Genomic DNA, 15414 nt, shown 5'->3' on the forward strand with positions numbered 1-15414 from the left:
AACAAAAATCTAAATTTGGTGTCCTGCATTGATGGTTGCCGGAGATCAAGGGTGACTGACCTTGGGAGAGGAATCCCCAGTGACTTATCAGAAGCCAATAGAGTACAGTGTTTTTGAAAAGCTTGATGTCAAGGTGGTGAAAGTTGTATGGCATGTCTCTGGTCTTTCTGTTGTTTCGCTTTAGCTTTGCGAGTTGGAGGTTAAGGACAAAAACTCAAACATGCTACACACCACACACATGGTTTGTCTTTTAGTTGCACATCCAACCCGTTGGAGCAAGGTCACATTTGGTGTTTTTAGAGGGTTGCCTATGTAACCCAGACAGGACTTGAATTCAGAATCCTCCTGAATTCTGGGGGTATAGCCATGCATCACCAAGGATGGCTTCAAAAAGCTGTGCATGTATGCGTGCATGCGTGCGTGCTTGTGTTGAGACAAGGTCTCACGGCTAGCTCAGTCTGACCTAGAATTTACCATGTTGTCTGGCCTTGCAAGTGTACTCTTCCTGCTTGTGTCTCCCAAGTCCTAAGATTATAATTGTAAGATGCCACGCCTAAACCTGAAAACCTAGACAGGGTTTTACTGTGTAACCCTGTTGGCCTGGAGCTTGCTGTAAAGACCAGGCTAACCTCTAAAACCATTTAGTAGACTCATTTTGGAGCAGTTATAGATTGATAGCAATAGAGTACGAGGTACAGAGAAAGAATTCCTGTATCCTCTGCTCTACGTGTGCACATGCAGGCACGCCCGTACACACACGGGCGGATCTTGTTCTTTTGAGGTTTGTAGTTTGTATTAGGGCTCATGCTTGTCCTATACATCCTGTGAATTCTGAGAGTGTCAGCTGTAATGTTCTTGGGGTCTACCTATTTATGCCTCTCTCATCCAACTTTAATTACTAACCATTTTCCACCTCTTTGGTTTTGCCTTTTCCAAAATATCAGCTAGTTAGAATCATAAATATATATAACCTTTTCACTTAGTAATATACTCTCAGGGTACTCCATGACTTTTCATGGCTCAGGAACTCATTTTTAGTGCTAAACAATAATACATTCCTTATGTTTGTTTATCCATCTTAGTTGATTCCACTTTTCAAAGGAAGCAGCTCACAGCACCCCTTGCAGGTCTCTGTGTGGATGTAGGCTTCCAGCTTCTTTGAATGAATGCTAAGAAACATAGTTGTTTGGGTAGTGTATTTAACCATCTGTGGATCTTGAAGACTCTCTGCCCATTTATAATTTTCTATATACTTGGGGTTTTTTTCTTTCTTTCTTTTTTTTTTTAAGTTTGCTTTTTTGTTTCTGGGCTCTGAAGTGGTAAAAGCTCAGGCAGCCTGTTCCAAGGAGAGGCTGGCTAAAGTAAGGGAGATTGATAAATAATTAAGTAATACAGTGAGATACTGTAAAATCAATGTAAGGCTGGGCAGCAGTGGGAAGCAGAGGCAAGTGGATCTCAGTGAGTTCAAGGTCAGCCAGGACTTAAATTATATAGAGAAACCCTGTCTCAAAAAAAAGAAAAGAAAAAAGGAAAATAAAATGTAAACAAAATTATAGGAAATTATTTTCTGAAATAATTTTTAAGCCAGAAATATTTTTTAAGAAATTTTTTAAGCCAGAAACTATTTTCAAATTAATTATAAATGTATAATTGCTCTTTTGTTAATTATGACATAATTTCATATATCATATGGCAAACATATTATAAATGCATGTTGCATGAGGAGGGCCCGCTTGTTCATCCCGGCCGCCCGGCTAGCTTAGCTCCAAAATAACCACACAGAAATTGTATTAATTAAATCACTGCTTGGTCTATTTGCTCTAGCCTCTATTGGCTAACTCTCACATCTTGATTTAACCCATTTCTATTAATCTGTATATTGCCACGTGGCAGTGGCTTACCCGGAAAGATTCAGCATGTCTGACTGGCGGCTCCATGGCCATTCTCTGACTCTGCTTTTTTCCTCCCAGAATTCAGTTCTGTCTTCTCTGTCTACCTAAGTTCTGCCCTATCAGGCCAAAGCAATTTTCTTTATTCATTAACCAATACAAGCAACACATAGAGGGGACTCCCACATCAAATGCATATGTATTTCATAAGTTATCAAGCATCTTAAATAATTGGTAGATGTAATTAAAAGGTTTTGTTTGGCTGGAATCTTCAGCTCACTCCTGCTTGATCTGGAAAGTCCCATTCTCTCTCTCTCCAAACCCCACCCACTCAGAGAATCGCCAACAAAGAAAAGGTGCCAGGAAGTCTAGTTCTGTGCTCTTGGCCACTGCAGCAGCTCCTCCCCTCAAGTTGCCAGTAGTTCAAGACCCCTCCTAAAGCGGCCAACTCTTGACCGTACTTGGGCACAAACCAAGCTTGTGGAGGACACGTCATTGCGCCATCACTTGTGGGGTATAAAAGTCCCTGCTTTAGTTCCGGTGTGTGACTTGATATCTGGGGTTGAGGGACACACCCACGAATTGCTTTGCTCAAATAAACCTGTTCTTTTACTTTTTCCGTCTGGCTTGATCTGGCTTACTGCGGCAGCAGAGAAACCTATTATCAGGAAACCTATTAGGTTTCACATGTGTTTCTTTTACTTTTGATTTTTAGTAATAACTATTTTTACCTAAGTTAGATAGGAAATGATTCTTTAAAACTCTGAGATCAGGGACTGGAGAGATGGCTCAGTAGTTAAGAGTACAAACTGCTCTTCCAGAGGACACAGGTTCAATTCCCAGCACCCACATAGCAGCTCACAACTGTCTGTAACTCGGGATCTGACACCTTTACATTGATGCACATAAAATAAAAATTAAAAAAAAACCAAAACTCTAAGATCATCTTTGGGATATTTACAGTACATGTTATTAGGTAGGCAGCTGTGTTGCTGGGGTGGGGCTTGGTGGTAGAGGACTTGCATAGCATTCAGAAAGGTTGGGGTTCGGTCTCTAGCAGAGCCTCGTTTTCTAGCCATGTATGTCTGTGCATATGCACACACACATATGAATATATATGCTGAGGTCTTACTGTGCTCCCTGGTTTCTGTTGCAGTGAGTTCTACGAAGCCAATGCCCTCATGATGGAAGAGGAAGGAGCTATTATTGCTGGTCTCCTGGTGGGTCTGAATGTCATCGATGCCAATTTCTGCATGAAAGGAGAGGACCTGGACTCTCAGGTATGGGAATTCTCCTGTGACCAATGGTGTCACTCTGTGTCCTGTTCTCTCACACCACCAAGTTAGAAGACATTGTGAGCATCAGAAACAGGATTTCCTTCCATTTTGTTGTTCCTATAGAGTTAATATTTAATATGACTTTGAAGTAAGAAACCGCTCTGCACACTTAGAGGTCAGGAAAGGAAGAAGCTCTATTAGTTTGTGACTGATTCTGGCTAGGCACAAAAGGGAGCCAGCCTCAGATAGAAAATTTTACCAATTTACATATATGGGCCCCAGGCTTATGCAATTTACACATATTGTTTCGGCCCCAGGTTACACTTAGAACAATTTTAACAAGCTAGGAAACTGTAAGTCTGACTGACCACTTGGACAGATGGGACATTTGCACAGCAGGACAATGCCTGATTGCTTAAGTGCAGCAGTGTTGATCTTTTCGTGTAGTTGTTACCCAGGTTTCTCCTGCCTGCCTGTCAGAATTATGCTTTAGCGAGAGCACTGGGACTTAATGGCAGACCAGGGTTTAATGGTGGTTGTGGTCCCCTGATATTCTTGGAGGCATGTTCTTTGTTCTGGGTTGGGCCTAAGGGACTTTAAGTCAGGATTGTCTCCTTTTGTTGTGGAAATGGAGCCTTCACTGCAGGTCAATCTTGGCAAACACACATTAGCAGAAACTTTCTCAGCAACTGCAAACTTTAAGTTATGGAACAAAATGTTCTTCCTCTCAGTTTCTAAAAAGCCTGCTCAGTACATTACTGTCTTTCAGTCATATTGGAGGCAGCGTCCCCTTAGAGAAATTCACTTTCTATCACTTAGTATTTCTCAAGCAAGTTTATTAGTAAATCCTTCATAGCATCAGTTGCCCTGCTTCAAATTCCCCCTTTGTCTCAGTGTGAATAGGAAAAATTAGGTTTTTGTCTTTTTCAAATTCTGGCCTCAGCTGTACTTCCTGAATATATATTAAAAGCCAGGGCAGCAAGGGAGTGCGGTGAAGGCTCTAGGGTTCAACTGCTTAGTTTCAGAGTCTTATTTTCTAGCTGAATATATCTTTTAGTTGTTTTTGGTGCTTTCCATTTCTTGATATGTACAGATAAAAAAGAGTAGTTAATGGGGTTTTTATGAGCACTAATGGAGTTTATGTAAATACAGTTCACCTTGATCAGGACCATGCTTGAGTTAATTGCCCAATAATAAAGATGTTTCACTGAGACTTTCTCATCCCTTATAATGTGGTGAGTTTGTTCCATTTTACTAGGGGAAATAGGAAAGGTTGTGTTGTGTGATTTGGATTTTTAAAAAAGGAATAAGATGGTAATAAAGTGGCAGATTTGAGAAGATGAAGATGTTCCTCAGTGAAAGTTGAAACAGACACCAAAATGTTAGCAGTGGTCGGTAGGGGCGGTGCGAAGGCTGTGGGTGTTTAAATTGCTTTTCTTTTTCTAATCCTGTGAAACATAAACAAGGGAATAGGTGTTGTTTCTGCATTATAACTATAATGGTTTTATTAATTTTTACATTATAATGTAATCACATCATTTCTCTCTTCGCTTTCCTTCCTCCAGATCCTCTAGTAACTCCCTCGTCAATCTCTTCCAGATTCACAGCCCCCTTTTTAATTGTTGTTCCCTGCATATATGTTTATGTGTATACATATATATCCCTAGCTATACCCTGCTCAGTCTGTATACTATTTCTTGTGTTGGTGTTTTCAGGGCTGACCCTTTGGTATTGGATTAGCAGTTGTATACTCTTCCCTGGAGGAGACCTCCCTCCCGCTGTTGGCATTCCTTGGTGGCCTGTAGTTCTTTGTGTGTGCTTGGGGCCTGACTGTCCTCTGTCTGCTTTTGTATCTTTTGTTGAAGTCCTCATTCACCTCGGGTTTAGGCTATCATGCTGGTGACACTTTATGGGTGTAGCTTCTGACTATACAGTTTCAAACTTTAAAACTAAATAGGAGACCACAAAGGGGCCGACAAAGATGAGAAGGTCAAAAGGTCACATGTGGTACGAAAATGCAGAGTAAGCTACAGGGAAGAAGGGATGAGGCACTAGAGTACGTAATGAAACCCAATTCTTTGCAAGCTTGTAGAAATTAAGTTTAAAAAGAAAACTTTTATAAATAACTTTTAAAAAGCTTTTTCTAGAAGAAAATAAAGCCAGTAGCAGAATGCCTGAAAAAGAGAAAGAAAATTTAAACCTTACTCTTTGTGCTAAGTATTCGTTGACTGTCATGAATTGCTTTTTCTTTTTCTTCCTTTTTCTTTTGTTGTTATTTTTGGTGATGGTGGTGGTGGTGTGTGTGTGTTGCTGGGCATGGAAGTGAGTTGTGCCTGTTAGGGGCATAGTCGGCTGTACTGAGCCACACCCTTGCCCCTGTGACTCACGTTGGCTCCTCTAATTTCTCACTTTACATTACCTTCCTAGTAAAATGTTAAACGCTCCTCATGGACTTCTGGTGATGGTGGCGGTTATGTTACTTCTAAATGCCTAGAAAGCAACATGTTTTATGTCGGGAATAGTATTGAATTTTCTGTTAACTTCTGAAAATTCTCTCTGTAGGTTGGAGTTATAGATTTTTCGATGTATCTCAAAGATGGAAACAGCAGTAAAGGTAGTGAGGGGTATGTATGAAGAAATTGAGTTTCTTTTTCCTCAGAATGTAGTGTTTTGGTTTTTTGTTTGTTTGTTTTGTATTGTATTTGAGACAGGGTTTCTCTGTAGCTTTGGAGCCTGTCCTGGAACTAGCTCTTATAGACCAGGCTGACCTCGAACTCACAGATATCTACCTGCCTCTGCCTCCCAAGTGCTGGGATTAAAGGCGTGCACCACCACTGCCTGACTAGATATAGCATATTTTTCCTTGTCTAGTTTATAACAATATTGTGTTAGTAGATTTAGTAGACAAACTTTTGGTTATATAGCTTTAATAAAGTCTTGACAAAAATATCTGATTATTGGGCCTATGATTAAAAGGATTTTTAGGTGAATGACTTTCCTGCTAGGTATTTCGGGGGCAGACATAATAAAGATATATAAAGTCAACCCAATTCTCCGTATTGTTTTTTTTTTTTTTCTGATAGCCTCGTACTATATCCCAGAGTGGCCTAGCGCTCCCTCCCCACGTAGATCAAGCTGGCCTTGAACTCGGGCTTCCCTGCTGCCTCTGCTTCTCAGCATAGGAGCCAAGTGTAAAATCACCCCGTCCAGCCTGTTCTCCGTTGTTTGAAGTAGAGCTTGAAAATTTGGACAAGCTCAGCATTGCTGCACCCTATCTTTGCCCCACCCTGGAAGGCTGAGCCTCGATGACCAGAAACTCAAACAGAGAAACAAGCCAGACATGATGGCACATGCCTTTAATCCCAGCACTCAATATCTGTGCACTCCAGGACAACCAGAGCTGAGTAGAGAGACCCTGTATTAGAAAGAAATGGAGTGGGGCTGGTGAGCTGGTTCAGCGGAAAGAGCACTGGCTGCTCTTCCAAAGGATCCGGGCTCCATTCCCAGCACCCACAGAGTAGCTCACAACCATGGGTAACTTTAGGGGGCACAGGGGTACTGCACACATACTGTGCAGTCATACACAAAGGAAAACATGCAATCACAGAAAATAATTCTTAAAATATCTTGACCCTTAAGAAAGCCGTATTAATGTAGGTTGTTTATCCCACTTTTGAACCACTGACTCTTTCTTGTTAACATGTCCACATAGTGACGTGTCAAGTGTGAACCCTGGTTCAATGTGTCTGTGGCCAGCAGTCTCTGGCTTTAGGAAAGCTGGGTTAAAGCTGTATCAGGTATTTCTGCCACTTCTCTTACTTCTGTTTCCATTGTTTTTCCCTCCAGGGATGGTCAGATTACTGCAATTCTAGACCAGAAGAACTACGTAGAAGAACTCAACAGACATCTGAAGTAAAGACTGAATAGAACTCTTTTATTGGGGGCTTGTAGAGAGAAAAAGGAATCATAAAACAGTGAGCAATGACGACCCGTTCAGTCACTGTGCAGCAGATACACAGAAAATTCCATTTGCCAATCACAGAACTAAGTACTGGATAAGTTAGGGAACTTTTAGCAGAAGGCAATAAAAGGTTATTATGAGATTGTAACTTAAAGGTTAAGTAAATATATCCAATAAGAATCATAAAACGTGACACATATATTTTGGCCTTGGATAAAGCCACCTACTGCAGTACTGACCTTGGGTAAAGCAGCTCTCTTGTTCCCTTGCACTTCTCGCTTACACACTAAATTGATATATTAACTTTCCCCCTCCTTGTCACTACCACTAATTTATCAAGTACTCACTAGATACTTCACACTCTCCAGAATTACTTTAATATTCTTGGGTTAAAATTATTAATTTTAGAAGAACAATTAACATCATAGCCATTAATTATTATCTTGTTTGTAGTTTATAAGGTCTGTTGTAAAAGTCACTCCCCCCCACTCCGCCCTCTCTCACTGAGACAAGGTTTCATCTTGTAGCATGGCTGGCCTGGAAATTGCTATATAGACCAGGCTGGTACCTGGCTTTGAACTCATGGAGATCACCTTCCCCAGCTTCAAGGGCTGGGATTAAAGGTGTGTGCCACATGCCTAGCATAAAAGGCATTATAACGGACTTACAAAGTTTCTATAGGCACAGAGGCAGAGTACCCTTTGCAGGTCTCAGGTCTCATTATAGAAGAAGTTTAAAATATACTGGGGACTTGAGAGATGGCTCAGCAGTTATGACCTCTGACTGTCCTTTAGGAGGATCCAGGTTCACTTCCCAGCACCTGCATGAGGACTCAAACTGTCTGTAACTCCAGTGCTTCTGTGGGCACAGGCACACACATGGTACACAACATACGTACAGCAAGGCATCCATACACATGAAATAAAAATTAAAAAAGAACTCAGAAGGGATCTCAGGGGCAATTTATTGGAATTCAAGAGAAAGTCCCAAGCAGGCAAGTTACAGATTAACAGCTGCTAAACTGAAGAAGGGGGGAAGTTACATGGTAACAGTATACAAGTAAAAAGATACTTCCTGAAGACTAAGTTTCTAGGAAGAAAAGTTGCTGGGTCCTAAGACAGCTCTTACCATTTTGTTGAAGGGTGCAATATTGCACTTCTTACAGAGTTTGTGAGTGTGGTTGCAGAAGCAGGATTCTGCCCTGTAGGGCCAACCAAGGAAGAAATGTTCACTTCAGTTGCGTTATTTAGCCTCGGGGTCTCCTAAGAGTTTCTCTGGGCAGTCCCGCTGTGAGGATGTGTCTAAGGTGGAAGGGTGATAGCTGTCGGCATTTTCTGTCAGTTACGTTCTTCAGTCCTTAGCTCAGGGCTGGTGGGAACAGCCAACAGCAGCTGTTTCTGTGGGTTTATCCTTTGACTTCTGACTTTGGGCCAGTTAAAGCCAAAGCCCATGCCATTGACGTATCTTTAACCCTGCAGTTTGTTTCAACTTTTAGATCTGTATGAACTGCATGGAAGGAAGGCCAGGTTTATTCTTAATCTAGCTGGAAAGGCTAGCATTGAGAATGAGTTATGAGCTTGGGATTTTCCATAGTAGTGCTTGATATTGGCCTCCTTTATATATTTATTTGTATATTTATTTTTGGTTCTCACCAAGATATGACTGTTAATTTGTATTAGAGGAAGCTGGCATATTGATATTCATATTTCAAACGGCACCTAAGGAAATGATATTGAGAAAGGACCCTTTATTTCCTTCCTTCATGCCTAGAATCCTCTATCAGTATCAATATAAATTTTGAGTAATCTTGATTCCAGCTAGGAAATTCAAGAACAATTAAGTATATTTTCTCTGCGGGAAAAGTAAGAAGTAAGTGTGACCATAATGGTCAGCGACCATGTCAGCCAAGCAAAGATGTGCTCGTATTTGATACCCAAACATAGTCTCAATTCTTCCTTGCCCTTGCTGTACCTCAGTTCTCTGTCTGTAGTCAGAGATACCTAACAAAAGCTGTTGAAGGAAGGAAGCGGTCGAGTGCGGTGAAACCATCACAAGAGTAGCTGGTGTACATATGGGCTGTTTTGTCTCCTGTAGGGAGCGCTCAGAATGTACCAGGTACTCGCTCTTTGATTTCACTCACTGAGCACGACCTCTCTGCCAAGGACTGGCGCTCATGTGTGCTGTCTCCGAGCATACCAGTCTGGCAGAAATCATGTGCATTATTAAAGAAGGGATTGGGATATAGATATGATCAGAACGTGTTGTATGCATGTATGAAAAATCACAAACTCATTCTGTGCAATTAATGATCTAGTTGAGCTTGTAAAGAGTTGTTATAGACTGATAACTATGATGGGGTTAAGAAGGCAAGTGCAAGCTGTTGTCCTGTTTTTTCTTGTCTTAATAGTGCTACTGTAAACAACCTTCAGGCAAAAGTAGATGCTTTAGAAAAATCCAACACTAAATTGACAGAGGAGGTAAGTGTTTGGGAATCAATCATTTGACCTATAAATTTAATAATATAAATTAGTGAAACCGATCATTCCTGTTGCCTTGGACATGATTTGACTTTTCGGGGTAGGAACTGCTGTAGGAAACAACTTCCTGCCCTGGCTGCGTCGTCATTCATTTTCCCAGTGGGATTAGATAGAATACAGCCTGATACTCAGGATTCAGTAAGCATTCTGGCCACTGTTGATGTGGTACAACTAGACAAAGACAACCCCCTCCCCCATCTCGTTTAGACAGATTTTTGTGGAACACTGACGTGTGTTCCAAGCTGGCAAGCTCCTGAGCCCCACATCCTGTCTGTTCTTGAGTATGCCTGACCAAGCAGCTTTGGCCGGTGATCCCTGCTCTTGTTATGCTTCTTATTGTCATGTGCTCCTGACTAAGATGATCACTTGACCTCTAAAAAAGCCCAGGTTCCCCACTGGCAAATGGGGGTGCTTTTACTTCCTCTTTCAACTCCACAATGACTCTGAAGATTAGGCAAGAATATAAATGAGAACGCTCTTAGAAAAGCCCTTAGAATAGGAAGGGGAAATTAACCTCAAGGCTGGCGTCTGATTAGTAGGCTAAATCTGTAGCTTAGCCTTTGTTTAATAGAAGTAGACGTTTTCATCAAGATCTCATGTGAACTAGCCAGAGTGCAAGCTCATTCGCTGTTTCTAATCATCCTATTAGGCACAGCAAGATAAACTTGGTTTAAAGAAATTCAGTGCATTAAACATGAGTATGCTAATTAGTTTTTCTTTAGAAATAGAGATAGACAAAGAGACAGAAAGACAGACAGAATATAGTTTCTGTCTTTTTTTGAAACACAGTCTTATTTAGCTCCCTCTGACTTTAAATTTAAACCCTCCTGCCTTAGCCTCCTAAGTGCTGAATTACCTATAACAGGTCTTTTGGAGAGTTCCCAATGTGATTCCCATGACAGGAAGTGAATACTTGATTAAACCTTTGTTTAGACAGTGTTTCACGATCTTCTGTTCATTTGTTTTTGAGACAGGACCTCATCCTGTGAACATTTTAGAAGCATTCTCACTAAATGTGTTTAGAATGTAGCCATGGAGATGCTCTTGAATTAAACAGTCTCAGCACCGGGGTGTAGTAAAAAGGCAGCAGAACGGGGAAGGTGACTGAGTAGCTAATGTGCTCACTGTGCAAGCAGGAGGACCTGAGTGAGTTTGGATGCTTAGCACCCTATAAAAACTGGGTGTGTCCACACATGTTTGCAGTCCAGCCCTGGGGGATGGTCACAGGCAGATCCTGGGCCTCACTGGCCAGCCATTGTAGGCCAAAACTTGAGTGTCAGGTTCAGTGAGAGGCCTTGTCTCGGACAGTAAGGGAAAGAACGCTGAAGGAAGACTCCCCACGCGGACCTGAGACCTGCGCGCGCGCACACTCACACCTGCACCCGTGCACACTCACACCCATGCACACTCACACCTGCACCTGTGCACACTCACACCTGCATGTGTACACACTCACACCTGCACGCGCGCACACTCACACCTGCACCCGTGCACACTCACACCTGCGCCCATGCACACATCCAAATAAAAGTTTTCATGGTAGAGAAGCAATATCAGGTGATTTCCATTTTTATTTTACGTACTTGAAAGATACTTCCCCTATGTTCCTCATTAGAACTTTTCTTTCTCTGAGACTGGATCTCACTTTGTAGTTGAAGCTAAAGAGAATCTACTAGCCCCAGCCTCCAAAGTGCTGGGATTACAGCATGTACCACATATCTGACTGATAAGTACAATTTTAAAGGGTGATAGACAGCTTCCTTTAGCTATAGATTTCCTAAGAATGTTCAAGTCTGAAATTTATGCCTTAGCAGATAATAGAATATTCTAATAAAAGAATAAAAAGATTTTTTGTTTTTTAATTTTGGTCAATAGCTTGCCGTTGCCAACAACAGAATTATTACCTTACAAGAAGAAATGGAACGAGTTAAAGAAGAAAGCTCCTATCTATTGGAATCCAGTCGGAAGGTAAGCCCTAAGTGGGTTCTAAGACCTTCGTGAGGGGACTCTGTGCATTGTGCAGTCCACAGGGAGGTGGCCAGTTCTGGGCACTGACGTATATCAAACATACTCTTTATCTGGACTCTGTAACGGAGAACAGGGTACAGCTCTCGAAAGCTTGCGCCCTCCACTCTGCCACAGCGCATCATTGCTTAACATTTGTTTAGAGACTTAGAAAGTCTAATTCAGGCTCTTGTCTGTATGAGCTAATAACTTGTTCTGTGTTTAGTGGTTACAATGTTTATAATGGAGCTGGAGAGATGGCTCAGTGGTTAAGAAAGTTATTGCTGTTTTGGAGGACCTGGGTTCAATTCTCAGCTCCTACACAGCAGCTCACAGCTATCTGTAGCTCCTCTTCTAGATGATTCAATTCCCTCTTCTGCCCTCTGGGATCACCAGGCACACAGGTGTGCACAGACATACATACAGGCAAAATATTCATATCTTAAAATAATTTATGTGATAAATATACCATTATTTTTACACTGTGCTCTCCTTTAAAAGTGAGTAGCCTAGTTATGTGTTGCCACTGGGTAAATTAGCATGAAAATGAGTTTTCTACATATCAATATTTTCAAGGACCAAGCTTTTGCTTTGTTTTGTTTGGGGGGGAGGTTGTTTTTTGGCCCTGACTGTCCTGGAACTCATTCTGTGAACCAAGCTGGCCTCGAACTCAGAGAGTCACCTGCTTCTGCCTCCCAAGTGCTGGGATTAAAGGTGTGCACCACCAACTGCCCACTCAAGAACCAAGCTTTAGGTAGTGTAATGTTGCAAGATATTTGATTACAGTGTGGAAAATACATCACTCTGATTGGTTTAATAAAGAGCTGACTGGCCAAGTGCTAGGCAGAACTTACAGACAGAGAGGATGCTGGGAAGAAGTGCAGAGTTGCCAACCAGGCACAGAGGAAGCAGGAAGACCGCATGGCCAGTACAGAGTAAAGGTAATACAGCCATGAGACAGAAAATAAATTAATAGGAATGGGTTAATTTAAATTTTAAGAGCTAGTTAGAAGCAAGCCCAAGTAAGCTAAGGTCAAACGTTCATAATTAATAAGAAGTCTCCATGTGGCTATTTGGGAGCTGTCTGGTGGGACAGAAAACTGCCTACAGTATAGATTTGCAATCTTATTTTATATTTTTCAGTTCTGTCTTCTTAGTTTTCTTGCTGTTATCCTTTGAGACAGAGTTTTACTGTGTGACCCAGATTGACCTCAGACTTTTGCCTCTGCCTCCCAAGTGCTGGGCTTAGAAGTAAGCATACCTGTGTCCAGCCTTAGGGAGCATAACATGATGCTTTCAGCCCTGATAATGCTTGGTGTCGTTACTGTTCTAATTTATGACAGAATTACATTAAGGGAACATTCTAATTGATAGATCTATCAACTGTGTGCAGATTGTTTGTTTGTTTATGACTTCATGGCATCCTTCCTGGCTACTGCTAGTGTTTCTAGAGGTATAATGGGATAAAAACAGTTTCCTATGTAGAGTATTAGTATTTGACTTTGAGGCATGGATATCATTAAAACATTAAACATTAAAACAACTGTAAATGCTCAGAAGAATTTCATTAGTGGCTTCCTTCCTTTTAGCGAAGATATTTGGACAGCGACATGTGAAAGTCTCTGGGGAAATAATGTAGTACCACCCACACCTCTGAACCAACTCCTAGTTTGCAGTGAATCAGGATATTGGGGTTCTGCATTTTGTTTTTGTTTTTGAGCCATGGTCCCATGGAACCCAAGCTGGTCTAGAACTTGGTATATAACTAAGGATGGCTTTGAACTCCCAATCCTCCTGCTTCCACCTCCCAGTGCCAGGGTTAAAGATCTGAGCTGTCCCCAATTTTAGGAGGTGCTAGGGTTGAATGCAAGGCTCGTGCAGGCTGAGCAGCCACTCTGCCATCTGCACTGTATCAGCCCCCTTGTTTGTTTGTTTGCTTGGGTAGGTGGGTGAGTGGTTTTTGTTGTGTGTGTGGTCTGTTTTTTAGACAGTGTCTTAGTCTGTACTCCAGGCTGGCCTCAGACCCCCAGCAGTCTTTTTGCCAGGCTCCACGTACTCAGACTACGGGCACCACATACAGCTATGGCAGTGTTTTCCAGGACTGAGGGGGTAACTCACTTTTAGGGTTTTTAATAAAGAGACAACATTTCCAATCCAACATAACCTTATACGCAATGTTACATTTCTCTATTGTGCTTGCAAATTTGATGTCAAGTCTTATAGTCCTTAAATATGTGCTCTTCTGTACCTTTTCAAGGGTCCTAAACAAGACAGAACTGCAGAAGGGCAAGCACTGAGTGAAGCAAGAAAGCATTTAAAGGAGGAGACACAGTTACGATTGGTAAATTCCTTAACTTGTAGTAGCGAGAAGCTGCAGATGTTCCGTCAAAGTTGCAACACTCAATAATGCGCCCCTGTTTTTACAAACCCTATGAAACTGTTTCTTGCACTGCCCACTCTGCAGTATCTCTAAAAATGTGGAAAGCTGGAAAATGAGAGATGCTTTAATGTGTGCTTAATAAGTTACTTCAAGTTAAGAGGACATGGCAGAGGGGGTTGAGAAATGGCTCAGAGGTTAAGAGCACTGGCTGCTCTTCCAGGTTCTGAGTTCAATTCCCAGCAACCACGTGGTGGCTCACAAACATCTATAGTGGGATCTGATGCCCTCATCTGGCAAAAAGTTGTTCATTCAGAGAGAGGACTCATGCATAAAATGAATAAATCTTTAAAAGAAAGAGTACATGGCAGAAATTCAGGTTTTCTGCAAATAGAACCTTCTTAATGCACTTCAATAACTACCATTTACTGTCTGTATATTTGTAAATTAGGGATTAAAATGTTTTTCATTATAAGTATCCTAGAAATAACATCAGCATGTTGCAGCATGATTCATTTTTATCATAACTATTTAAAAGAGGGAACACATGATACAGAACTTGAAAGTTGTCATTTAAGAGATATGAAACTAGGTAAGACGGTCCAAGGTGTGCCCTGGGCACAGCCTGAATGTGGAAGAAAACTCCAGTCTGTATCTTTGTTCTGCTAAAGAATGCTGCCATGACTCTATTAGAAACCAAAGAGTCTCATAGTAGTGATGAAATTTCACTCGGCCTTACTGGCCAACCGGATGGCCAGAAACTGAACTGTTACTCCAGTGTCTCAGCTCTATCGAGAACATCCCAGAAAATGTTCTTCTTAATCCTAATCGTTGTTATTATTATTTTGTTTTATTCTGAGACTGGGTTTCTCTGTGTAGCCTTGGCTGTCCTGGAACTCACTTTGTAGACCAGACTGGCCGCTAGCCCATATATTCACCCGCCTCTGCTTCCCAATTGCTGGATTAAACGTGTGTGGATTAAACTGCCACCCAGCTCCTAATAGTTATTATTAGTGTCTTATTAATTATTATTAGTCATTAATGTCTCTTAAATACCTTCTGCCAAAATGCTCAGCACTAAAGGTGTCCGTCCACCTTTCCTTGTGAAACCTTATGGCATTTATATAATGGAGACAAGAGTGTAAGCAGTTCATCTGCTTTGCGGCAGGACGTGGAGAAGGAACTGGAGCTGCAGATCAGCATGAGGCAGGAGATGGAACTGGCGATGAAGATGCTGGAGAAGGATGTCTGTGAGAAGCAGGATGCCCTGGTGTCTCTGCGGCAGCAACTGGATGATCTCCGGGCTCTCAAGCATGAGCTTGCCTTCAAGCTGCAGGTAGGGGAAGATGAGGAGTAGACTCCCTGGTGC

At 41.7% G+C, this 15414-nt stretch overlaps 1 protein-coding gene across 7 annotated transcripts in view; it reads left to right on the plus strand.

Annotated features, from left to right (window-relative positions):
• Nucleotides 1-15414, plus strand: part of Rufy3 (RUN and FYVE domain containing 3) — an 82723-nt gene that overhangs the window by 51199 nt on the left and 16110 nt on the right. For all 7 annotated transcript variants that reach the window (XM_005359454.3, XM_005359455.2, XM_026785217.1 and 4 more), the window contains 7 exons: nt 3046-3169; nt 5729-5790; nt 7013-7078; nt 9535-9604; nt 11540-11632; nt 13926-14009; nt 15214-15381. In XM_005359454.3, the coding sequence (XP_005359511.2) occupies nt 3046-3169; nt 5729-5790; nt 7013-7078; nt 9535-9604; nt 11540-11632; nt 13926-14009; nt 15214-15381 (667 nt within the window). The remainder of the gene's footprint in view (nt 1-3045; nt 3170-5728; nt 5791-7012; nt 7079-9534; nt 9605-11539; nt 11633-13925; nt 14010-15213; nt 15382-15414) is intronic.

Source organism: Microtus ochrogaster, linkage group LG1 (genome assembly GCF_000317375.1).
Source record: "Microtus ochrogaster isolate Prairie Vole_2 linkage group LG1, MicOch1.0, whole genome shotgun sequence".
Taxonomy (NCBI): Eukaryota; Metazoa; Chordata; class Mammalia; order Rodentia; family Cricetidae; genus Microtus; species Microtus ochrogaster.